The sequence below is a fragment of the Tetrao urogallus genome (assembly GCF_951394365.1).
Source record: "Tetrao urogallus genome assembly, chromosome: Z".
NCBI classification, from domain to species: domain Eukaryota; kingdom Metazoa; phylum Chordata; class Aves; order Galliformes; family Phasianidae; genus Tetrao; species Tetrao urogallus.
Genome location: NC_136816.1, coordinates 22,039,718 through 22,066,551, shown reverse-complemented (window position 1 = coordinate 22,066,551; position 26,834 = coordinate 22,039,718). Strand labels below are relative to the sequence as shown.

At 35.3% G+C, this 26,834-nt stretch overlaps 1 protein-coding gene across 1 annotated transcript in view; it reads left to right on the top strand.

The window, feature by feature from the left end:
- Positions 1-26,834, top strand: part of FBN2 (fibrillin 2) — a gene marked incomplete at both ends in the record, with an annotated part of 158,293 nt that overhangs the window by 119,773 nt on the left and 11,686 nt on the right. The window contains 21 exons of the mRNA XM_079548052.1: positions 3,750-3,911; positions 4,668-4,736; positions 5,310-5,435; positions 5,901-6,026; positions 6,621-6,773; positions 11,690-11,758; positions 12,286-12,411; positions 13,253-13,378; positions 13,798-13,923; positions 14,966-15,082; positions 16,889-17,017; positions 17,326-17,445; positions 19,481-19,606; positions 19,831-19,983; positions 20,584-20,649; positions 20,921-21,046; positions 21,156-21,275; positions 22,455-22,577; positions 22,995-23,126; positions 23,821-23,946; positions 26,281-26,487. Coding sequence (XP_079404178.1) covers positions 3,750-3,911; positions 4,668-4,736; positions 5,310-5,435; positions 5,901-6,026; positions 6,621-6,773; positions 11,690-11,758; positions 12,286-12,411; positions 13,253-13,378; positions 13,798-13,923; positions 14,966-15,082; positions 16,889-17,017; positions 17,326-17,445; positions 19,481-19,606; positions 19,831-19,983; positions 20,584-20,649; positions 20,921-21,046; positions 21,156-21,275; positions 22,455-22,577; positions 22,995-23,126; positions 23,821-23,946; positions 26,281-26,487 — 2,628 coding nt within the window. The remainder of the gene's footprint in view (positions 1-3,749; positions 3,912-4,667; positions 4,737-5,309; positions 5,436-5,900; positions 6,027-6,620; positions 6,774-11,689; positions 11,759-12,285; positions 12,412-13,252; positions 13,379-13,797; positions 13,924-14,965; positions 15,083-16,888; positions 17,018-17,325; positions 17,446-19,480; positions 19,607-19,830; positions 19,984-20,583; positions 20,650-20,920; positions 21,047-21,155; positions 21,276-22,454; positions 22,578-22,994; positions 23,127-23,820; positions 23,947-26,280; positions 26,488-26,834) is intronic.

The window sequence follows — 26,834 nt, the reverse complement described above, 5'->3', positions numbered from 1 at the left end:
GAAATTGAGACTAATAAATCAAATAAAATAAGGGAGAGAGAAAGTTCCTGAGACTGAGTCATACCTGAAAAGCTTGGTATGGCTAGGAAAGCAGCCTTCAGCACCCACTGCCAAGCAGTAAGAATCCATCCCTCATGGAAGGGCCAAGTCCCGTGACTTCTGTAATGTACAGGGACAGGTACCTGGAATTGGAGCATTAAGACTTAATTCCCAGTGCACTATATGATGTTATGATGTGGAATTCTGAAAACCAAACAAAACTATGACACTTCTTCAGTTGCCATTTGACTCACACTTAACTTTGCTCATCTGTTGATTCAGTTTAAGTAATGAATTCCTGCCTCTGGGGCTCATTTCAGCATTTAACTAAGATCCTTATTCTTTTCTATAGCCTGAGACCGTGTGTAATCAACACACAAGCCCTGAGTTATCGTCAAAAGATTTGACTAGTCTCTGAAGAAACTCATGAGAATGAATTATCCTTCTGCTAGCTAATATGTGTTTTCCTAAAAAAATAAGGAGTTGTAACTCTACTTTGGAACCAGTTATTCCAATGACATCTTCAGCAGGGATCCTGTGGTTCCACCAGGAAGCACTCCACAGTTGGAAGGAAACTTTTTTTCCTCCAAGCTAAATTTAGCAACATCAAAATCACAAATGAGAAAGCAAGCTTTACCTCTCTGATGAAAACGTATTTAAGATCTAAGTGAAAGAAATACTGTCCCTTTATTATTTCTATCCTAAGGAAACAGTACTTGGCCTCTCTCTGTGGTACTAAAAGACTCTTCTATCTCTCCTTTTCCTTATTTTTCCCAGCTTTAGTTCCTCAATGATTGCCTTTACAGAAGAGTAGAGCAAGCATGTCTTTATGTTCAGTTTCAGATGGTGACAGAAGTTAATGAAATCCTCTTGCATGTACATAGAATGAGTTGTAACCCTCAGATGCACATTTTCAATCTCTCTACAGTCTGATTTAATGATTCAGTTTTTGTTTTAAATGGGGCATCTAAAGCCTCTGTTTCTCTTGAAATATCATCAGAGTAAGATAACAGAAGTCCTACTCCATGGATGAAATGATACGGTAGTGCTCTTGAAGAGATAAGGGCATCAAGTGCAAATAAAGACATCTTAGTTATGCTGTTTTATGTGATTATAAACATTACTAGGTTTTTATAGTTTTTCTTTTGTTCTTACTAGTAATATTTCTAGAGGGTTAAACAGATTAACAAGGGAAAAGGAAACACTGAGACATTAGCCATTTCAGTGCAGCCATACTACTTCTTGTTCCAGAGGTTGTGTGCTTTGGATATGTCTGCTTTACTGACTTAGGCAGTCCAAACGGGGAAGAACTAAAGTTCAGTTCACTTGGGATTATTTATTGTCTCAGAACTGCAAGTCCAAATTACTTCACTAATTATGAAGTTTGTTTCATTTGCAACTGTCAAACCTTACGCAATTTTCACTCCAAGATTGTAGTCACTTGGAAAAAGAACACAGGCTGTAATGCCTGTAAAACTAAGATTTCTTTCTTGAGAAGTGCAAAAGTTTTGCAAAAAAAAGTGTTCCAGAAATGTCAAAGAATAGCACTTCTGGTTCTCTTCAATCGTAACTATCTCTTGCACACTTGAACAAAAATTGAAGTTTTCCTCTCAGAAGGAGCAGAAATATTATCTTTGGCAAAAAAAAGAACATGGTGCCTTGTCAAGGCAATTCATGTGAGTAGTAAACTGAAACCTAAAACCCTTTATGAACTCAGTGTAGATTCTCTGCTAGAGAATTCCACTGTCTGCTCTCTTTCCAAGGTCTGTCATCTCTTATTGCTCATAATGGACCTGCGGTCCATTGGTTGGAGCCATATTCCAGAATGTTCTTTTTTTTGTTAACACTTGTCACAAGAAGAATGAAGCCAAATCTCTTCTTGGCTTCTCTTAAAAAAGCAGATGTTTTGTGCTGTTGCAAATGGAGAGGAGCAATGCAGTTCCTTTGAGAGCATGAGGATGTAGGTGTTCTGACAGTAACTGTTTTGGATTGTATCAGCTGAAGTCCATATTGACAACGACAGGATATGCCTTTTTTCAGCCTTAACAGATTGTAAAACTTGTATTTATTACCAGGAATCTGGTAGTAAATAAAAAAGTAGGGTAATAAATTTAATTTTAGTAAGTGAAAATGGCTTCCACTCTGAATATGCTGATCAGTGATTTCAGGTAAGTCTGGCCTCTTGCCCCTGGAGAGATAAAAATAACCTGCTTCTCTTACCATCAGAGGCCCAGAAGTGCAGAATAAGTATGTCTCTTCCATTCAACCCTTAACTGACATTTTACAGCAGTGATCATTCATGTTTACATACGGACATTTATTGTAGATTGCCTTGAGCCCAGGAACATACTTATTTTTTGTGATCTGTTACTATATGCAATTAAAACTGCGCAGAAAGATATACCTGAATTTGTCTATTAATGCTTAAATATAAATTATTTGGAAAGATTGAAATAGTGTTTGAAAGAAATGTTCACTGTCAAAGTTAATGAGTCAGTGTTCTATATTTAACTGAAGATCTTGAGATCGAGTTATTTCTAGCAGAAAGTTTCCTTTGCAGTTTTTTTTTAATATATACGTGTGAAACCTCAGGAAAATTTTAGAAAAGATACTTATTAAACTTTGGAGGTTTTGAAATGATAAATGGTGCACATTTATCATGCTTTGTTCATTTCACTCCACGTAGAAAATGCTAGGACTGTAGCATGTGGCAAGTCATAAGTCAAAAATATGGTATTTACTTGTAAAATATACATTTGGGAAGTCATTCAAAAAATTCGTACATATGTTTCTTAGTCATACCTTTAATAAGAATTGTAAAAATACAAGAAGGATGATCTTTATACAGCAGATATCTCCTTTTCTTGTCAAGTGTGTTTCTATGCTTCTTTAAGGGTAACTTTTGAAATCAAGTTATCTTGTGTGATCTTTAAAATTATAACATTAACTTCAAGGAAATGTATGTCCCTCTTATTTGATTATGATAACAAATACTGTAATACTTGACTGACTTCTCATTCCTTGTATTTATTACTCACTGTTAGCTACTTTCCATTTATGGGGCACAAAGAGACAATATTGGCAGTAGAGAGAAAACTCGTAGCTTTACTTCTCTGAACAGACTCTCTGCTTATTCAACCAGGGCTAACAGTTGTCTATATTACAAAGTTGTAATTTGCATAAACTAACTGAAAGTCTTGATTGTTTCAATGCTAATGCTTTTTGGAGAATTTATTTGCAAATACAATTCTTCCAACAGAGGGGACTTTATTTTGTAATTGCATAGAAAAGTAGATGACTCTTCTAAATTCTAATTCTAAGTCTAATGAGTATCATAAAGTAGAGAAAAAGTATTATTAGTAAACTGCAGCAAGGTTTCCTTTATTTTTTTTATGTGTTATTAAATGGATTGAAAGATTGGGAATAGTGGATGTCCTTTGTATGTTAGGGAATCATGCGATTTTGAAAGGCAGACACTTAAAGATGGTCTCTGCATGTTCAGAAAGCTGAAGCTATCCTTTCTCCTTTCTGTCTCTCTCAACATCAGTAACTGGACACAGGTGTTTCCAGATTGTCATTGACTTTAAAAGAAGTGTTATCTCACTGCCTCCTTTAGAACTGGAATGTTAAAATGGATACCTACTGTTGCTTTGCACACATCATTGTTTGCAGCTGTACTCATGTGATTTATACATATATGTGCTTTATAGATAATCGTGTTGGCAATTGCTACCTGAAGTATGGACCACGAGGGGACGGAAGCCTATCCTGCAATACTGAAATTGGAGTTGGAGTCAGTCGTTCTTCATGCTGCTGCTCTCTGGGAAAGGCTTGGGGAAACCCCTGTGAAACATGTCCTCCTGTAAACAGCAGTAAGGAAATGTTCTCTTACTCTCCCTTTCCCACATATTATAGAAGATACTAATAAGGATGAAATCTTTTGCTATTTTGCTGTTAGGTTATTGTTTAATAAACCGGTTTTCTTCTATAAGGCTGCATACATCTATTAGAATTATTAGCTGTCAGCTCCTCACAGGTAGAGGGGAAAGAAAAGTCTAATGCTTCAGTTTGGAAAATGGTGGTAGCTCTCAGATGAGAGTTTTGGTGACTGTTACATAACAATTTCTAAGTCACTCCAGTAATTTCAAAACTTTTATTCAACAGCTAATACCTAACAGCTTTGTGGATATGTGAAGTTCTTTGAAAGGGTAATGCAAAAGAAATGTCACACATGTTACTCTTAACAGTCTCAAAATAGGGTGAAATCCAATTTTAATATACAGTTTTATCTATTGTATTGTGGGATATTTTACTAAAAGAAATGGTAAAACCTCAGTAGGGTGCATATATGCCTTATACAGAAACACTATAGAGGAAATAGCACTGTACTTGCCTATAAGAATATTTGAGGTTATAACAATGTTTGAAGCAGAGTTGCCAGTATTACCTTGATTTTCCACTAATCTCATTTTTTAAACTTGTTTTATATACATGAGTGGACCAAGGAGGATAGAAAACCAATGACTGTAGGGAAAGAGAATCATTAATACACTTATGAAATGCTGTGTTTCTGTTGTTAGCATTTTACATTTCTTATGACTGACACGCTCTCTCTTTCAATGGCTTAGCGGAATACAATACTCTTTGTCCAGGAGGAGAAGGATTCAGACCAAATCCCATCACTATTATTTTGGAAGGTGAGTTCATCTTATATCATCTTAAATAGTAAAAAAAACCTGCCGTCTTTGGAGAGTTATATGCAGAAACTATATACTGAAGAAGTTGTTACGGTTATTGCAAAGCAAACCTTTTCTAGTATTAGTTGTACAAAAAAGATAAGGAGCATTGTAAAAAAACATTGAAGAAGTCTAGCATTTCTCTAGGAAAATAAATGGATGCATACCTTTTGTGTACCTCCTTACTTGAGTTGGAATTAAAAATTAAAAATTAAAAAAAGAATAAATCTCTTATGAAACTTACGATTTACAGTGGAAGGTATAAATTTCAGGAAACATTAATTGGACAAAAAGACCTAGTTCCAATGAGTATGCGGGAACGAGAAATTAGACACCAAATTCCTGCTGAAAACGTGCTCCAGAATAAAACTAGTTAAATAAGAGACAATGAGCATCTCATCCATGCTTTCATGAAGTGTGGTTTAGAAGCAAAAAAAAGTCCACATTGCAGTTAAAATGTATTAATTCTTAAAATCTCAGTCTGTTCTTTCCTTTCGTCATAAATTGAAAATAAATTTTTGTATTTATTTTTAGACATTGATGAATGTCAGGAGCTGCCAGGTCTCTGCCAAGGAGGAAATTGCATCAATACTTTTGGCAGCTTCCAGTGTGAATGTCCAAAAGGCTACTACCTCAGTGAAGAGACAAGAATCTGTGAAGGTTGAGTCCTTGAAATGGTCTTCTTTTTCACAGTTCAATTATGGTGAAAAACTACTGCTTTTAGTCTTAAATTCATAAGTAGATATAGTGTCCACACTCTTGCCTAAAATATTCTCTTGAATCAGTGTCTTTAGTTGCTGGTAGGATGAATATAATGTTTGAAATATAACGTTTGCATATACTAATATTTATGTCTAAATAATAGATCTCAGCTAGATATAGTCAGTATGTAGTATACAGGTAAGGTGGCTGTTAATGATTTCTGGATATTCAGTTTAATGCTTTATGTTGCCTACGAGGCTTCTCATATTGACCCAAATCTAAGCAGTGCTTTCTAAGCTAGCCTTTAAATCAGCATTTTTGTTATAGCAGTATAGTTTATTATAGATCTGTTTCTCCGAAATACTTGCCAGGGCTTGGTCTTCTTTCCCTTTGTTAACTATAGTATTTTCAATTGGTCTGCAGATATTGACGAGTGTGTTGCACATCCTGGTGTCTGTGGTCCTGGCACCTGCTACAATACTCTGGGAAACTACACCTGCATTTGCCCTCCTGAATATATGCAGGTCAATGGAGGACATAACTGTATGGGTATGTAGAATATTATCTTTATTAGAACTGTCTAGATATCAGCTAGTTTTGGAATAAGATTCTCTGCTCTAAAATTTCCTTTTTGACATGGTCATTTCCAATCTCTTAGAAATCTCTAACCAGAAAACTGAAACTTCATAAGAACAGACTTGCAGTTATTTATGTTTTTTATAAATTTGAATTTTTATATTGCTTTTTCTTACTTTTAACTCTCAGAATGTAATGTCTTATAGTCTGAAAAGAGATCCAGACGACTGCCAGTGTTCTCATGGTCTTATTCTTTAATAGAACTCAGAAATATTTTCACTAGTCATTTCCAGTAATAAAGTTTGATATATAACTGGATTCAGTAGGCATCTACAGTGTGTTTCTGATTCCCTAGGAATATTGCTTTTACCCCTATGTCTTGAAAATCCGCCAAATTTCAGACATATTTAATGCAAAGAAAGCGGATAACTACAATCCTTAAATTCTTTTTAAATGTCTCTATATTAGAGTTGCATTCAGAAGCCAGAGTTCTCGGTCGTGGGGTATTAATATTTAGTTGAGTCCGTTTGTTGTTGACTTTGTAAATGATTATTTTCTCACATCTAGACATGAGGAAAAGCTTTTGCTACAGAAGTTATAATGGAACCACCTGTGAGAATGAACTGCCCTTCAATGTAACCAAAAGGATGTGCTGCTGCACCTACAATGTTGGGAAAGCCTGGAACAAACCTTGTGAACCATGTCCAACCCCAGGAACAGGTAAAGCCTACTGTAATCATCTTTTTTTTTACATCACTACTCATCTGCTCCTTTCACATATTAGCTAAAGTTAATATTTCAGCCAGAAAAAAACACATTTTTCACCATTCCCAAGCACAGTGACAATACTCTGTCAACTTCTCACTGGCTGAATTAAGTCTGGCTGTGCTAAAAAGAAATTAATATTTCTTCCATTCTTGAAGTATCACTCCATATTGAGTGGAAAGATACAGTATGAATGCTTGAGGGAAACAATCATTCACACAGGTTGAAAAAAATATTTAGGAAGAGTATGCAGATTTTTCCCTCTAAGCTTCCTCTGAGGTCAAGTACAAGGGAAAAAAATACTGTTAGGTCTCCCTGTATGGAGCTAAGTAAAAAGGCCTGGAAAATACAGTCTGACCTTTCCATCATCAGCAGGAGTAACTAAAATGTATTGTTATAGTTAGATCTAATTATTTACCTTATTTTTGTGATGAGAATGAAGAGTCAGGGTTTTATAAAATGGCTCTATAAAACGAGTATACTATGATTGCCTTGATCTTTCTTTCTAACAAATAAAAAGGCTTTCACAGGTCTTGTATGTACGTAAAATTGCATTCAGACGTATCTATATGTCAGAAATCTATGTTTGTGAGAGTAAGACTACCAGACTGACATATGAGGCATAAGCCAGTCCGCTGAATATGTGATTACAGACCTCCCATCTCTAAAGCTGTCTGTTCGTAGTTTTGGGAAAAGCAGTCATCATGCAGTAATACTAGGGTGAAGATGTCTGTTGCCTGATCAGTCTTGCAGGATAATTAATTTAGGGTAATAGAATTCAGTAACTGAATTGCTGATGAATACATTTATCCAGATAGTTCTAATCTCTGTCAGAAGAGAAAGATTGTGTTTCATTACTTAAGTGTATTAACCTTTCCAGATTTTTCATTTGTGTCTCAAGTCTGAGCACGATCCTCTTAGTTGCTTTTACATTCCATCTGCTGAAGATGGTCAAGTTGCAAAAGCTCAGTAAGCAGGGCATGCTGAAGGGAAGTAAAAAAATCATTCTGCAAAATAGGGTGAAAATAATAAGGTTTTCAGTTCTTTTTCGATTAGTTTTTATTGAGTTCCTTGCCTGGAACAAATCACCCTTGAAAGCTCAGCTTTCAAGGAAAAATCATTGGTCAGAGAATTACCAGCTTGGAAACCTGACAGTAGCACCTGGACCTCATTAAAAGATTCTTATGCTTATAGAAAGAGCTTTCCTAGATTGAGGGGAATAGGGGGATGGGAGGAGAACAAAAAACTGTTTCATACAAATACATTTTACTATTTAATCAACTTTGCACTGAGCTGGTGTCGCTAAAGTCATACCTCTTGTGGATGCATCATCTGTGGTGTTAGTGTAAATAATATATTCCTTCCATTCCACATAGTATATTCTGGTGATGTAAGGGAAATAGCATATAAATTAGGGAAGATTTTCTCGCACAAGAAGTAAAGAGGAGGAAAATAGGACTGAAAAGAAAAACACTCTCTCCCTTTCCTTTCTTGAATAGGAGGAGTGAAAATGAAGGAGTGTTCGTAGCAGTCAGGAATGGGAGATGAAAATAAGAGAGGAAATACTTGCTATCACAGAGAGCTCATAAAATTCTTTCCCACAGTCATTTGTTTCTCTACCATAAAATTATCATGATGACAACACAATCAGAAAATGCAGCAAATGCTTACAGGGATTAATGCAGTTAATATTCCCAATTGAGGAAGGAATTCTCCTTTTAAATTGGTAAGACAGGTTCTCAAAAACGTTTGCCATTTTTAAAGCTTTGCTAAAGCAATTTCACTGAGTCTGAAAGAAGATGTGGGGTGAAAGTGTTTCCTGAAGTACTTCGGCATGGCCTTGTTAGCTGTTTTAAGTGCCTTTCCTGTGTTTGGAAACACAGCTGACCCTCTTCTAACTATGAAAATAGATTGTGTGAGGGATCAAACACAGATTGCTAGTGTAAGTGGTTGAATAGCTGAACTTACAGGATATGATCAGTTGTTCTGAAATCTAGGAGAGGGCTAAACATCACAGACAGGGATTAAGATACAGTGACCTTTTCCATTTTGCTAGACTGAGCTCAGTAGCTCATTATAAACATTATTCTGCTCTGATGAGAATTGTACTGTTCCTCTAAACGAACTTCACATGCCAATATTTTCTTTGTGAAATATTTTCTTCATGTATTTTCTTTCATGTATTCATGCTTAACAACAATCAGTCTCTGATGCCTTCAGATAGTAAAGATTACATTGCTTAGGATTACTCATTATACTGATCATAACATTACTGTAGAGGCCTGAATGAGTTTATCATTCTTGGGACAGCTTTTTCCACCCAAAGAAGTGTAAAAAGCTGCTTCAGTGCTACAAAGTAGCCAGGTATTTGCAGAACTTTTTTCATGGTTGGATCATTTTGAAAGTGCTTGACTTCAGAGGTTTTTTTTTTCCATATTATGTGTTAGATCTTTTTGTCCTATGAAAAATAATACAGTGAAAAGTATGTGGTTTTTGGAAATAGTCTTTAAAAAATAGTTGCAAAGGCAAGCTTGCAGAAAGTAAATTTCTGGAGTGTTTGTATATTGCTAATTTGGCACTCTTTTATGAAAGCATTCTGCTGCAGTCCTGATGTATTACATGCTATTTTTCTACACAGTGCGAACTGAAAAGAAAAAAAATAGGAAGAGCTCCATTAAATAAGATGTAAAATGTATAGGAAAGTAGGCTTGCGATCTTCAAAGCTGTTTTTTCATTGTCCCAGAACTAATGTTAGGCATTATCACAGGAATAGGTTGTCATCATCCATAGGGACAGGGTAATAAACAGTAGGCCCTCGTCTTAGCAAGTGTGTATGTTTCACAGATTTCCTGACAATAGTAGGTGGCATAAATCTCAGTGTAGAAAAGAACTGTTAAAAAGAAAACCTTAAATCTTATACTTATTGACATGAAGGAGCAGAAAGTTGCTGGATGGCAAAGCACTGTGACATTGAGTTTTAAGACTCTCCATTCTGTAGCACAAGACAAACTTCAGCAGGCATTAAACAGTCATTACAGATGAGGGCAGAATACAGAAGAAAATGCTGAGGTTCAGATGTTGGAGCCTACTCAGCTACCTACAAAAATGACAAAGGATATTTGAATGTGAAAAAATTGTCTTTCCAAATCATATTCTGAGCAGCAATCAGCTATTTTTGCTGAAATTAATATATATTTTGTATTCAAGTTATAACCCCAGTGATTAAACTTTGTAAGATTTTAAGCTAATGAAAAGCTACCATTAAAGTGTAGAGAATCAAGTTCAGACAACATCCAGGAGAGAAATAAACTGTCGGCACTCTGGAAAAAAAGAAGGGTCTTCTTTTTTCATTATGGTACTGGAAGAGATACCTTAATAATTTGTCTAAATTGTAGGTTTAGAGTTGAGTTAAGTTCATATGCTCACTTTGTTTGAACACTAACTGTCAGAGAGCAGACTTACTGTTGGGTTCTCATCAGTGGACAGAGCACTTACAGAAGTCTTCAGATGTTATTCTTTCAGAACCACTTTGAATTTTAGCTAAGTGGGACATTTAAAAATTGTTATCCATATTCTTTAAAAGAAAATTTTACCTTGACTTAACACTTTGCAGGTATGAATATCTTTGCAGGTATGAATGTCTATCACATTACTTACAATTTTTCATGAAGAAGATTATAAAGGGTTAGGATGGAAAGATACTTTTTGTGTGGAAAATTTGAGTGTTCATAGCATCCCACGAGATTTTAAACAGGAGCTGGATGTTTATTGTTAGCAAACACATAACCTAATGCAAGCTCCTCATGGAAATAAGTTTTTCAAGTCTTCACACTGGAAATATTTTGCTCCTCTCAGACAAGTGAAATTTCAGTATGGATTTCCACCAGTACTCTAAGTATTTCACAAATGACATAGCAAACAACAGTTACAGTCATGTTATTTTTGGTATTTCTGCCTGGATCAAAGTTAGTATATTGTAAACATGTTACATATTTATTCTTGAAAATGTTGTTGTACCAGTAAAGTCTTACCAATATAGGTGCTTTATACTTTCCTTAAACACATAATTGTTTATTTCTTATATCCTGCAATTATTACTAGATTCTGTGGTATCTAGAAATAAGAACTAGATAGAGATACTTGTTCACAAGTAGCTGATTTTTTGTCTGTATGCTGGAAATCCACTAAACTCCATATACCTTGCCTGCATTACCTTGCAGTTACTGATTTCATACTTGTGTGCATTTCCAATAGAATTGTTTGAGATTTGAGTTTGAGTTTCCCACAGAATTGTTTGAGAAGGCAGCTTTAAAGGTTATCCAGTCCCACTCCCATTCTCAGGATGCTCTGGGAAAGTGGGGATAAAATGAGCATAGAGAACCAGTGCTCTTTGAAGCACCTTTTTCAAAGTAGAGTGTCCATCCTGCTCCTCAGTTCAGTGGAACTAAGTTGCAGTAATCTTCACAAAAAAGAAACAGCAACAGTATTGTCAGAGAAGGCTGAGAACAGGTAAGTCACATTTATTCCTTCCTTCTGAAACTTGCTGCAGATTCTCTGCAGGTTTCTAGAAAGCAGAAACCAACCTTAAAAGGCAAGTTACAGAGTTCTATTTAAAACAAAACCTGAAGCTCTGCTTGCTCAAATCAGACAGTTTTTCTCATGCCAAAGTCTGCAAAGATTTGCAAAAAGACAGGTATGAATTAGTGCTCCATTCGCATTTGTTAATTGGCAACTTGAATTTTCAGTATTAATTTGTACAGGGTGCAGTGGCATCTTCTGTCTATATTTGGCTTATATCAGCTCTGAGAAAACTACAAGTAATTGGGAGATCTATAAATACTGAAAATACGTTTTTCTGTCATATGCTCTAGCTGAATTCAAGAACATATGTGGCAATATTCCTGGCTTTACTTTTGACATTCATACTGGAAAAGCTGTTGGTAAGTTTGAATAAACTTATTTTAACCAACAATTCTTACAGATAGTACTGAAATTAATATTTCATAAAATAAGATCCTTATTCCTTTTTGTAGACCTGCAGGTGACATGTTGTGAGAGCAAACTTATAATGGTTTGGGTTTTTTTATTTTTTTTATTCCTACATTTTTTTAGTAATTTTTTTTGCTCCCCTTCCATCCTGTTCCATAGGTTTGAGTTTTAATTAGTAAGGTGAAAAGTTTACTTTCAAAAGTGTTGGTGGACTTATTAGCATATTTGTAATAGCTCTGAATCTTGTCTCATACTTAGTATTTCTCTGTATCACTTACGGAACTCTACATGGTTTATTTTTTCTCATAGTGGAAAATTATTCTCATACTGGAAAAATACATACTTAGATTTATGTTGTGTATATAGCTTAAGTAGATTAAAAGAAACAGCTCAGTGTAAAGAACAGTAAAATTGAGAATAGTGCATACGTGTGCAGTATGTAAAGCCACAAGAACTGAGCAGCTCATCTGAATTTCAGACATCGACGAATGTAAAGAAATCCCAGGAATCTGTGCAAATGGTGTTTGCATCAATCAGATCGGCAGCTTCCGTTGTGAATGCCCAACTGGATTCAGCTACAATGACCTGCTCTTGGTCTGTGAAGGTGATTTGAAGTGATGTTATTTTCTACCTAGTCCCCATAAGCATACTTATCTTAAAGGGAAGGAGCAAATTTAATTTACGTGTTTTTGAAACTCTAATTGATAAGTTGTGAGTTTTCTTGTAGGTTTCAAGACTGTTATAAATGTGTTTGTGGTATGTTTGTCTTTAATACATATGCACATACACTTAATTTGTCATTGTTTTGTGTCAGGTAATGCACTGACGCCTAAGTTGCTAGTAAATGAAATACTTCTGTTTTGAGGTGGTAATTTGATCCTTGTTCTTAAAACTTGTTCAAAGAAAAGCTTCCCTTGATATTTCCTTCTTGTATCCGTTCATCTGTGGTTTTATAGGTAAACAAGCATCAGATATTTGTAAAATATAGTAGTGAAGTTTTATGTGTCCTAAAGTTAATAGGATTTTTATCATTGGTATTCAGGGGACTACTGCTGAAGAAACTTGTGCCCTAAACTGCTAAAAATATGTGCTACTTATTTTTCCCCTAAAAAACTGTTTTGTTTAACATATACAAAGGCACAGAGGAACTTAATACAGAGAATTAATTGATTTATGTATCCCTTTAAAATTGCATGGCTGCTTCTGTGTGTACGGAGTTGGTTTCATAACATTTTCTTTCATCCAAAAAGAGTGCTGTTGATGAAATGCTATTGATTTTGCCTTTGATTTGCATTTATGGCATGAGAAGTTGGAATTTAGCATTTTCATACTTGGTTGAGGACAGCCTACCGAGATCAGTCTTGCATGTGACTGACAATGCAATCCAAATACTAAGATGGAAATAAATGTCTTGTGGTTTTTGACTTTGTCTCTTGGTATTTCAGATATTGATGAGTGCAGTAATGGAGACAATCTCTGTCAGAGGAACGCAGACTGTATCAACAGTCCTGGTAGTTACCGTTGTGAATGTGCTGCTGGTTTTAAACTTTCACCCAATGGTGCCTGTGTTGGTAAGAAATCAGTTGATTTTCCTAGTCTGAATCTGTTTGTACCCAATCCAAGGTCGGTACTTGATTCTCTAGAAGGATAAAAGCAACATTTATTTTCTGTTGCCTTGCATATTCTAATGTTGTTTTATGTAACAGTTTTTATTTTATAGCTCTGTTTCTCTGTACAAGGGAAGAAAAGACAGAGTAAATTTTTCAAACATTCTTGAGGTATCAACCAAATAGTAACAGTAGTTTTGACCTTGAGGTGTATAGGCAAGAAGTTCTTATAAAATTAATTTTTGTTATGATTCAGATTTAGTTATGAATAATTTTGAATCTGGTTTTAATTATAACGACAGATTGTAAGAACATATTTGTGTAAAATGAATGAATAATAAAAGTCAATAACGTGTACCATCTGTTTTATATTTTTGTTATAGATCGCAATGAATGTCTGGAAATTCCTAATGTTTGCAGTCATGGTTTATGTGTGGACATGCAGGGAAGTTACCAGTGCATATGTCACAATGGTTTTAAGGCATCTCAAGACCAGACTATGTGCATGGGTATGTAAAGAAAATGTTTTTGTGGTTTAAAAACAGGGGGACGACAGAAGGGAGTGAATCTAGATTTATGTATTTTAATTGTATAAGAAGAGTACACTGGCATTAAAAAAGACTGTTCATATGGTTTTGAATGTTATGAATAAAGCACGTGAAGTTGCCATTAGAGTAAATATGTCAGTTGGAGAACAAATCACAGTATTCTCAGAGATAGCTACATGTTACTGAAGAGTGTGTTAACCCCATTTTCACTAAAATACATAACATCTTGAAAGAAAAGTGAAAGAAAAGTGAAAGAAAAGAACAGGTGATGTGATAAGAGTTTAGAGGTTATGGAAACTATCCCACAGGAAAATTTATATATGTGAATAAATAAAAATGTTTCAGAAAGTCGAAAAGACCTAAGACATTAAGACCTAAGTGTCATTCAGATCCTCATGAAACTCCAAGTACAACTTAAACATAAGGTAGAAAGTACTGAATGTGCCCTAAAAAGAAGATGTATCCAAGACTTACTAGGCAAAATTTATATTCTGGGTGCACTATAAACTATAAATGGCATCATAAATTTGCTTATACAAACTACATTGTGAACAATTACATAACTCCAATATGGAGCACTTTCAGCAGATTTTCATGTCCATAAAAGTAAAATGTGTATATTTATTTCAGACAGTCCAAAGGCTGAGATGCTCTATCCTTTGTATTGAATTCATATAAGTAACATACATTAAGAAATGAAAAATTGTTACTAGGGAAAATAAAAACACAAATGCACTTATGCACATATGCACTATCTTTCCAGATAGGAGTATGTTTTAGAATACAAATGAAAAATAATGTCATATGCATTGTACTTATTGTCCTGCATAAGGACTGTAAGAACTTACACACCGTGCTGTAAAAATCAGTAGTATAAATAAAACATGGAAGAGATGAAGGGAGAGGCTGAGGCTTAGAATACTGTCACTGTGTGCACATGTATCACACTAACAAATACTTGGGGAAAATAAATTCCAGCATACACTTTTGTTTCTCTTTGCAGATGTTGATGAATGTGAACGCCATCCATGTGGAAATGGAACATGTAAAAACACTGTTGGATCATATAACTGTCTGTGTTATCCAGGATTTGAATTAACTCATAATAATGATTGTATGGGTAGGTGATATAATCCAAACTTTGATTTCATTGTTGCTGGCTTAATAAGTGAAGGAGGTTGTATAATTAAAATTCAAAGATGTTAAGATGTTTGGACTGCTAGGGAAGTTAATTGAATCCAGGAATAGTTAGTAATTATTATTATTTTTTAACATTCGAAGTACGTAGGCAGCCTGAGATAATGTAAACCTTGAAACTCTGGACCGCTGGGGCAGCCTTACCGTTCACTGGCATTTTAAGACAGCCCTCAAAAAGATTAATTGGGCAATTGTAGCACACATCTTTTGCTACTGGCAAAGACTATAAGAACCACTCACAGTAAGTATGAGTAGTATCACAACACCAGCATTACCTCAAGAATATAAAATAATTTCTTAATTTTGCCATATTATTTGAAATTTTTGCACAGCGTGAAGGAAAAAAGAGATCAGCAGTAAGAAAGACAGCATAACTAGTCTTCTAAATCTCCTACTCTCCTGAGGTGAACTCTGCTTATATGCAGTGATACTGCTGTTTCCTATTCCTTAATAGTGGCCAGCAAAAGGATATTGATGGTTTTGGACGATTTTAATACTTGTGATAGAGAATAGGCTTTCTCAGCTAAAGAACAGACTTTTTAAGTCTCAGGAGATTGTCCTTGTGCAAAGCCAAAAAGCCAAAAAGCAAGCTACCACATTCCTTTCTGCTACAGAAGAAAGACAAAACAAAGTCTGCTGGTTCCTTTGTGGTTCAGGAGAGAACTAAAACATCTTGAAAATATTTTAAATCCTTTGTTTGTCCAGGAAAGAGAAAATTCAAAAATTGTTATAGAAGGAAGAGACTGCAATGGTATTTGTTCCAAAGAGGTTCTTTGCAGTGGCAGTAAAAGCTGCCAGGATACTGCCAGGACCATCCAGTGCCTCTCTGCCAGAATATGCCTTCAAGGAGGCTAAGGAGTCGAGCTGACTCTGCAACTTGGCTCTTGTGAGCATGTTTCTTGACAGTTTGGAGGGACCTGGGGCTTTCTTCCAAGCTATCACTATCACAGTCATTCATAAGCAATTTAAGCCCACTGCACTGTAATACTGCAAAGATATTTGCAGTTGTGAAACTATAACATACAAGAAATGCACTGTGGAATAAGCTAGTAACCAGGCACAACTTTACTGGCTGAAGCAGAGGGTATGTCTTGTTCAGGAGCTGTTACTTTACATTTTTGAAGACAACTAGAAACCTCTTTAGTAAAACTGATGTAAGTCTTCATCATTCAAATTAAAATATTTTACCATAGTGAGGTATAAATTGTTCTTCCAGCATGATACTAACCCAATCTACTTGATTTTCCTTTCTTCTTACACTTTTTCATCTGTAATACTCATCTGTAATACATTACTGTATTATAAAGTGTTTCTTTCAGTTTGCATATCTACTTGAGCGCATATGAAATCCAGAGAAAGTCCAGAACACCCCATGTAACCTTTTCTATGTCTGGAGTTAGTATAATACAGTCACTTGGCAGTAATTAACTGTCTCCAAATGCAGTAGCTGAGGTAATGCTGCAAATTTAAAAAGTATAATTCCCTACCAAAAAAAAAAAAAGAAAAAAAGTGCTGTTTAAATAGAACATATATCTTAAAGCACTTGAGTGAGAGTTACTTTCCATTTGTCAACTCTTCTTTTGTTGCTGCAGTATTTGCCTTTTCCATGGAAATACACAGATGTATTGCTACTTTAGTTTGTTTATAACATACTGTATATACTGCACCTGCTTATATATTTCAATGAGAGATCAACTCTTGCTTAGGGGTTTTGCTTTGTTTCTTACAGATATTGATGAGTGCAGTTCCTTCTTTGGTCAGGTGTGCAGAAATGGCCGGTGTTTCAATGAAATTGGTTCCTTCAAATGTTTATGTAATGAAGGATATGAACTTACTGTAGATGGCAAGAATTGCATTGGTATGTATGTTACCATAATGAGATGTTACAGTACTGCTGAGATGAAAAAATAAAACTGAGTATTTAAGAATGAAAATAACTTCAAAAATAACTTGAGTATGTATGTACTTCAAGACTTCAGTATAACTCAACAGAAATAACTGATTTTTTGAATAATTGATCTTTGTAAATTTAAATGCCTAAAAAGAAGAAAATGAGAAAAATACCCTGCCATCTTTTTAATGAATGACACTGTTTTGTAATGCAAGAACAATGTCATAAGAATTACATGATCCTAAGTCTTTCCTGATGCCATCTGCTCTCTTAAGATACTAATGAGTGTGTGGCACTGCCTGGTTCATGCTCCCCTGGTACCTGTCAAAATTTGGAAGGATCTTTCAGATGCATCTGTCCACCAGGATATGAAGTGAAGAGTGAAAGTTGTATTGGTAAGGCAAGTTGTAATTTTGCTTCTAACCGAATTAATGGTGAATTAAGGTTTGGTTTATGAGGATGAGGAAGAAATTCAAGTTATAACTCAGTTTTTTTATCAGAACTGCTGTGAATGAATTTACCATTTAAATATACTATGTGAGGCACTTGCAAGAAGGGTGCATGCAGGTGATATTCAGGAGCGAATTCAGGAGCCTTTGGTTCCTGAATGGCCAGTGGACAAGTGTTAGTAGCTGTCTCTCTACTGTGGCTACATAAGCTGACCAATTGTCAGCTTAAATTACTGAGGTTAGCTGGTGTGACATCCCCTAACACACTCATTGAAATAAGTCCCAATTATAAACAAGTAGCTTGTATGAAATGAAGAAAAAACTTAATAATTAGTCTTATATTAACCTAATATTGTGAGTGCAGGAACAAAGACTGAACAAAGGAACTTTGTTGAATTTTTGTTATGTACAAGAAGATATATTTTCTAAATCCCAGAGCTTTCTCATTCTACTGTATCGTACCATAATGCTTAGTTTTCCTGCCAACTTTATGGTTTCTTTTGTTAGCTGCTGTTCCCACATTAGCAGTTGTGTTAAAGATAAATTCAAATCACCTGTGGTTGTAAAAATCATTAATTTAAAATGAAAGCTTTTGGTTTTTCTGGAATATCACTGTTTGTGACCATTCGAATATCCTGACAAAAAAAATTTGATATTTTTTTACAAAATCAGTGGCTGCCAAGTACTTATTTGTTCTGCAGCGTATCTGAGCTAACTCAAAACACTTCACATAGGAGGAGTCTGTCATTGGAAAGGAAATGTGGAGTCTGGTCACATGCCACTTTATTATACAGTGGTTTATTCTTGTGCAATACCTAGTAGTAACTCCTGACTGGGGAGCATAGGTGACAGTTTTCAGACATAACTTCAAGAGGACCTGTCTCTACTTGTATTCTCCCCACATTCCACTTATCTTTTTCTATGCAAAGAAGTATTTATCCATTTTTGCCTTATCAGATAAATACAGACCAGTTTTGTCAAATTTATTGTAGTGTAGAGTCTAACCGGCATCAGGAAAAATGACACTGCAGATTTGTGACTCAGCATCAATAGAAACATACTTTCATGGAGAATACCTATTTCTGCTTACACTTTTAAGATTGGTGTGGACGTACAGATGTACAGCCACAGGTCTCTGATGTTTCTTTAGTGTCTATTACTGTAGGACTCAAGAGGAGTTGTACTGCAGGTATAGCATTGACAAATTTTAAAATACACTTCAGAATTTGTTACCTTATAATTACTAAAGAAATCACTAAAGAGGCTTATTTCTTCTGCCAGCATTTGCAGAAAAGAATAAACTAAAATCTGGTTTAAAATAATAAATATGAAAAATTAAGGTATGTTAATCTATTACTTTTCTTACCCTTCATCTATCAGTATCATCTACTATTTCAGCTGTGCAATTTTACAGATATTTGGTATTTATATTAAATACTCCTTTACTTTGCTTTTTTGTGATTTAAATGCAAAATCAGTTACTTAAAAAAAAAGAAATGTTTAGGTAGCCTTAACTGTATTTTCAAAGTTATTCAATTAAGCAGAATTTTTTAAAAAAACTGGTAAATATAAATATGTGTTTTACAGTTCTCCCTCTGTCTATAGTTTCAGTTCAAGAGTCAGTCAGTTAATTTGCCTTTTATTACAAAAAATCCCCAACACAGAGAATTTCTGAAAATTCATGTTCAGATGTTCTATGTTGATTGGAAAATATTTTTCTTATATCTGTATCTCCTCCTCTGTTTCAGTATTTATTTGAAGTTTATGGTGTAAATATGACAGAAAACTAATATTTGCAGAGGAAAGGGAATGCCAGTGAAATACTCTAATTCGAAAGAGTGAGCCGGACCTTCAGGCTGCTTTATCTCTTGGATGCTTTATTTAATGAATACCTCTGGTTAAAGTTAATGAATAAATAATTTTTTAAAATGAATTCATGGCTTATAGGATTACTATCAATGTTTTCTCATAAATTTTGCAGATATTAATGAGTGCAATGAGGATCCCAACATCTGTCTCTTTGGCTCTTGTACAAACACTCCAGGAGGCTTCCAGTGCATTTGTCCTACAGGTTTTGTCCTGTCTGATAATGGACGGAGATGTTTTGGTAAGTTTGAGGATTAAGCAGTGTAACAGGTAACAAGTACTCTGAAAAAGGTGAAAGGGGACCTCTGGAGGCCCCTCCCAAACTATGTCATTATGAGTGCTGGAAAGTGCTTTCGAAACCATAGGAAAATACGATCTTGACATGGTTCCTTCTTGAGCTAGATTTGAATTTTTTAACCAGTTAAGAGCTTCCAGCTACACAAAACAGTATTTTCTTTTTTTTAGATACCCGGCAGAGCTTCTGTTTCACTAATTTTGAGAATGGGAAGTGCTCTGTCCCAAAGGCTTTCAACACCACAAAGGCAAAGTGTTGCTGCAGTAAAATGCCAGGAGAAGGATGGGGTGATCCTTGTGAGCTTTGCCCAAAGGAGGAAGAAGGTAACACCTTCAAGATTCAAGTGAAGATTTTTAGGTGGGAGAAAAGAAATATGTTTGCTTTGTATCTTTTTGATCATTCGAAAGAGAGATGTGTTTATCACTCTCTCTTATGGCCTTTAGTATAATAATTATGAGGTAAACTAAAGCAAAAAAATAAAATAGAAGAAACTAAAGAAAAACACCTCAGTTACTGTTTTGGCTCAAATGAGAAGTGAACTAGGAGCCTTCAATTGTATAGAATCACAGATTTTAGATATGTCCTGATGTCCCAATCTGCTTCATGAAAGTGAGTGAGTAAAACTGGGCAGTGCTGAGGATCCCTGAAGTAATCAACACTTTCAGTTATTTTTTTTTCTCCCAATTTAAGTGGAGAAAGGAAAATACATCATGTGCACTTGGAAGCTCAGCATGTTCCAGTACTGCTATCCTGCCTTAGAGATGGTGTCGCTTTTGCATCTGGCAAATATAGTATGAGGGCTGTGATATAAACAATTGTGTTCTGAAAAGTATGGTAGAGATGTCTGATTTTAGATACATTTAACCATTTATCATGGCTCTCTTTCTCACTTGCTCTCTATTTAAAAATATGTACCTCCACAGTTGCTTTTCAGGACCTCTGCCCATATGGTCATGGGACTATTCCTGGAATTGATGATACACGTGAAGGTAGATATTATTTTCCCTCTTAATTGAAAAAAAATATATCTTTATACTCAAAGCTAGACTTGAATTTTGCGTTATGTGATGGCTTATTCCCTATGGTCCACAAGAGATAGGAGGCTAACTTTTAATACATATGGAACAGTATGAGGTAGATTACCTTTGAAATGACGTGGAGAAAGACAAACAGAATGGGGCATTTTGTGTTTTAAAAATGTTTTATTAAGACTTGATAAAGAAGCTAATAAGTGGTTGCTAATATCTTCCTGCTTTTCAGATGTTAACGAATGCCTTGAAAGCCCAGGGATTTGCTCAAATGGTCACTGCATCAACACTGATGGATCCTTCCGCTGCGAGTGCCCAATGGGATACAACTTAGATTTCACTGGAGTACATTGTATCGGTGTGTCCCTACTTCATAAATGCTGGAATTATAGCATTTTAATTTAAAACACAGTTAAAAATGTGTCCCAGTTCTCTTCAGCTTACATTTACTCATTTGTTATGTACAGATACTGATGAATGTTCAATTGGCAACCCGTGTGGAAATGGTACATGCACTAATGTGATTGGCAGTTTTGAATGCAACTGTCATGAAGGATTTGAGCCAGGCCCAATGATGAATTGTGAAGGTAATTTGTCTTCTGCATTTTTCCTTTGATTTCTGTACATCAAATTGCGTTACTAGACATTCTGCTGTGTAAAAAGCAGGAGGAAGAAAGTTTCTCTGCTTCAGATATTTCATTGGGAAAATAATAAATTGATTTAATCAGCACTTTTGGTTTGTCACAGGGCTTCTGATATTGCATGTTATGTTAGTCTTTGTTTTGTTACTAAGCTGTTTGATGGAGATGGGTAAAAAAATAAAAATAAATGATAATTGTTGGGTCCCCAAAATAACCTCAGAAAAAAATAGAGCAAACCAGTGCAAAAATGCATCAATTTGCAGAGCATTTTTGTAAGTGAGGCAGCTTAGCTATAAACTGACCCACTCATCACAATCATAATAACAAGTGAATTGTATTGAATCCAATAAACTGAAATCAGACCACTGGTCCATCTAGTCCTTTTTTCATCCCTCAGTGCTCTATAGTACTAATTCAGAACAGTGTACAAGCATGACTAACAACTTTCAGCAGCTCATTCCTCTCAATAATTGTGGATCTGGGGAAAATATGGTTTATACAGGAGAACATTTCCCTGCAGAGTGGGGGAATCATTATCCATTTGTGCATTTGTTATCCAAGAGTCTGTGAAGCACAGTCTTGAACCTGCTGGTAACATCTGCATCCATAGCCTCCTGTGGCAGCAAGATACAGAAGTTCACCTCTCTCGTAACTTAGAAAAGTATTTTCTTTCATCTATTTTGGGCCAATACTCTGTTAATTTGAATAAATACCTCCTATTTTTCATAGTGTGGAATTCTGTTTTCATCAGATCCTTAAGAGGATCCTTTTTAAAAATATTATTTTTTTCATGAATCACTTAGGAATCAATTAATTTGCTTTCCAAAGCAAGAATTCATATTCTTAAAGTTGAAAAAAAGCTGACATTTCTTGTCATTAAATTTCATTTAATGAGAATCCAACTCATTCTAAGTAACTCCGTATTAATGGTGTCACTGTTTTTACGCAGAGCTTCATTCACATTCCTCTGTTTACTCAAAACCAGACATCCACAACTTTCTGTTTTAAAAATTATATTACATTTTTGATTGTTTTAGGTGACAATAGGAGTAAAGTATAAAGATTTCCAATTTATTGTTTTAAAACTTCAGGGAAAATGATGTTTTTAAATTCCTTTCTGTTCAGATATAAATGAGTGTGCTCAGAACCCCTTGCTGTGTGCTTTTCGATGTATCAATACTTACGGGTTCTATGAATGCACCTGTCCAGTTGGCTATGAACTGAGAGAAGACCAAAAGATGTGCAAAGGTAATGACTGAAATGTAAACTTCTCCCCACCTTCCATCACCTTGTGTCACCTGAAAAGTATTCCAGATATTTCTGTGCATCTTACATTCATTCTCTCAGAGAAATGCAGCAAGCAGCAATGATTTTTTCTCTTTAAAATTTTCTCTTCAAAAACTTAAATAAGACAAAAGTTGCGTAAGACCATTATCTAGTGCTTTGTGTATTCTTGCTGTGGGCTGTAAAGGCAAGAACATCAAGATGATGTTCATCTTTTACCAACTCAGAAAGATTATAACTGCAGCTAAGCATAGCTTTCAGATTTTTTTAGTGCTTGCTAGGGAAGTCTAGATGTCCTTTTTCTTGTGAAAATGCTTGTTGTTTTCAATAAATGAAGCTACTGCAAAGATGTTCAAACACAAAGTATATGTATTTTTACAGATCTGGATGAATGTGCTGAAGGTCTCCATGACTGTGAGTCTAGAGGCATGATGTGCAAAAATTTGATTGGTACCTTCATGTGCATTTGTCCTCCTGGAATGACCAGGAGACCTGATGGAGAAGGCTGTACAGGTAAAGCTTAGAAAAGAAAGACATCTGATGCAATTCCTACAAGCAAACAGTTCTCTGTATGCATGTTTAATGAACTTGAAAGTAGTAGTTCATAAAGTACGCTTAAGATATCTGTTAGTATCCAACATCTCAATCTTACTTTGTATTTTCAAGACTTGAGCCTTATCTGAAAGTAATCTTAACGGACTAGGAAGTGTTTTGGAGGAAAAACTCTGGTTTTGTTTCTTTAGTTGTCCAGCAGTGTCAGGAAGGTTTTCAGACACTTGTTAAAGTATTAAGTAGCCAGATGAAAATGACCTTATCTGGTAAGTAAGAAGGAAAATTATTGTAAATAAAACGTTACATTTCGTTCAACACTAATACTGTCTATAAATAATGTGGCAGTTCCTTAACGAATTAGAACTATGAAATTTTCATGTAACTGTTAGGTTTTATACATATATAAAAGCCACAAAGAGCAAGAGATATGGATACTACCGTAGTTCAAAATGTCTGTTTACTATGTATGCAGAGAGTATAGGAGTAGAGCCTTCATCCTAGATGCAGAATACAAGGCATGGAATAACAAAGGTCCTTCTTCTGCTTGATCAGTTGTTGATTTTTCCACTTCTTGCAAAGATTATGCAAAATGCTGAATGCAATCTACAGATCTGTTTTCTTGTAACAAGAACTTGCATTTGGTATTTTTGTAAAGACGAAAATGAATGCCGTACCAAGCCAGGTATCTGTGAGAACGGTCGCTGCATGAATGTTATTGGGAGCTACCGATGTGAATGTAATGAAGGATTCCTGTCAAGCCCGTCAGGCATCGAGTGTCTTGGTAAGTGCCATAAGTATACATTCCACCTTATATTAAAGAGTATCAAAGCAGTTAAGGGTGTGGAGTTTAAATCAAGTTTCTGAGTACAGCTGCTGCTCTTATGTGAATAAATTAAGTAATGTTTCTAATTAATTAAAGCAGTGAAATCACATTAAGTGATAAAATATTAAATAATCGATGGAGAGCATCTTGAGAATGTGGGCTGAATTGAGCTATCAGGGGCCTTACATCTAAATTCCAAATTGCATAAACATGCTGCTATCCAGACAAATTACTTACTTTTAAAGAAGCAGGATTTAGTTACCTTAGATTACAAACTGGAATGCATAGCAAACTGAAGTGTTTCCATGGTCAGAACATTATTTTAATCACCACAGTATTTCAGCTAGAATATTCTGTATTGTTAATGGAGACCATGAAAATGAATAAAAAATATGAGCATCACAAAAAATAGCAGAATATATTTAGAAGTTATGGAGACATGCCTGCACATTAAATACCAATGAAAGATTTAATATTCATCAACCTTATTCTTTATCAGTATGCTCAGACTCGTCATTTGCACCATAAAATTACTTATTCTGTTTTTAAAAATCAAACAGAACTGCAGAATATTAAGATTTTCATGACCAGTGTTCAAGTAAGTGTTCTACAACACCGGCATGTGAAACTGCAGGAATATGTAGGAGTACATAAAGGACATTGCATTAAAATACTTAGATTCAATCAGAATAATGAGGTATTCTATATATACTGTGTATATGCTGAATAACCAGCTGTCTGTAAGTTGCCATTAGTAGCATGCTGACTTCATGGCAAAGCAATAATATTCGAAGTACAGGGTATTTCCTAAGGATTAGGACCAGATGGAAAAAGGCTGCTGCAGGCTGTTAACTCCAGCCAGTCATTACTGGCAAGGAAATATCCTGCTTTCATTATTGGTTTCTTTTATTTTTTATGTATATATACATATATACATGCATTATTTTTTGAAAGCTGTGTTTTGGGTTAGTTTGCTTGTTACTGTTTTTTCTTTAATGCTGTCCACATGAGACATGACTGAAAGACGAGTCTGACAGAAGCAAACTATGTCTTCAGAATTAAAGCACAAACATTGAATCTTAGTGTATACTATTTAAAATATATTCTGCTCACATTAAAATATATTCAATCTCAAATCAGAAACAAAGCATTATAGGATTTTAGGGTACACAGGACTTAAAGTTCTACACAAAATACCTATCTACGGTAACAGAAATCTGCTGAGTCCTGCAAATCCCCACAGCAAATGCAGTATCTCACACAAGCAGCGTTTTCCACGAGGACAGCTTTATCTTATGAGCCCAAAGCAACTTTCATTTAAAGGCAAAGATCACATTTCACCTAATTCATGTATAAAATCTACAGATTATTTGTAAATGAGAAGGTCGGCGTGGTGTTCAGACTTATACAGTTTCAGAGGGGTATGGAAGAGTTTAAGCGTTAAGACCAGAAATCATCTTTCCTTTAGAAACATAAGCATCAGACTGTAGTTGACAGTATTTCCATTTTAATTAACATATTAAACAAGGGACATAACCTATTTAGAAGTATTGTTACTGCAAAATACAGAATTTCCATGATAGCTGGGAGCTGGGAACTCTCTTTAGATGCCTGTTTGAAACAAATGCAAAGGAGGGAATGGCTGTGTAGTTTTACTCATCTTTCGTGATAGACAGGTACTAATCAGAACTTTCAAAAATAAAGGAAAATTGATTAAGAGGAGGAAATAAAAAGTATGGTTATATAAATCTGTTTTCCCAGCCTTCAAGCTGGTAGTGCCACTAAAAAGACGACTGATTTGTGTAGAGACTCGTAAGTGCTAAGAATTTTGTCATGTAAATCGTATCAAGCTACAGATAATCCAGTGTGCTGTTTTGGCCAATAAAACAGTACAAAACAATAGAACCCCAAGAACCCCAATTCTGAGAAAATCTATTAAATACAAGCCAAACATAGGTAGCTTAAGTGGGAGCTTAGTTTGGTTTCCAGCTTATTTTAGCATCAAGCAAAGCTTGCCAGGTATGCCTCAGGCCATATCCTTCCTAGAAGTACAACTCATACCAAGTCATACAGGTACTGAACCTAGGATGTCTGGAATAAACTTGGAATCACATCAGATGTTCAGAAGACATGTCAAGTTTTTGAAAGGCTAACTCAAAGCAGACTTCACAGAGTTGTTGCTAATTTACTGCTTGCGTGAGTTGACAGAGAGCCAGAATAATACATCAGATGCTTAATGGCTCAGATGTTTAGCTCCTACCCTTTCTTGATATTTCCATTTTTTCCTTACAGATAACCGCCAAGGCTTTTGTTTTGCTGAAGTTCTACAGACAATGTGTCAGATGGCCTCAAGCAGCCGGAATCTTGTCACTAAATCTGAATGCTGCTGTGATGGAGGCCGGGGCTGGGGTAACCAATGTGAGCTCTGCCCACTTCCTGGAACCACCCAATACAAGAAACTCTGTCCACATGGACCAGGATATACTACAGATGGAAGAGGTATTTGCAGAGATGAAAGGAGGTAGAAAATGGAAAAGGAATTCACTCACATTCTTAAGAAAATGCATTATCCCCTTTGAAGCTACTTCGAAGAATTTCCTCTGAAACAAGAGTTTGATTTTTCAAATGCTGTTGCATGACCAGAAATTAAAAACATCTTTAAACAGTAGCTGCACTAGAAATACTCACAGCTGTGCATAATTTTCAGAGTTGGGATCTAAGGAAAGATCAACCAGTAACTAAAGGCAAGAAATGGACCCAAAGCTTTTGAATGCTGGGAATTTTTAAGTATAAGGCAAAAGGCAACAGCAGTTACTCTAACAGCTGTTATGTTTACACATAATTTT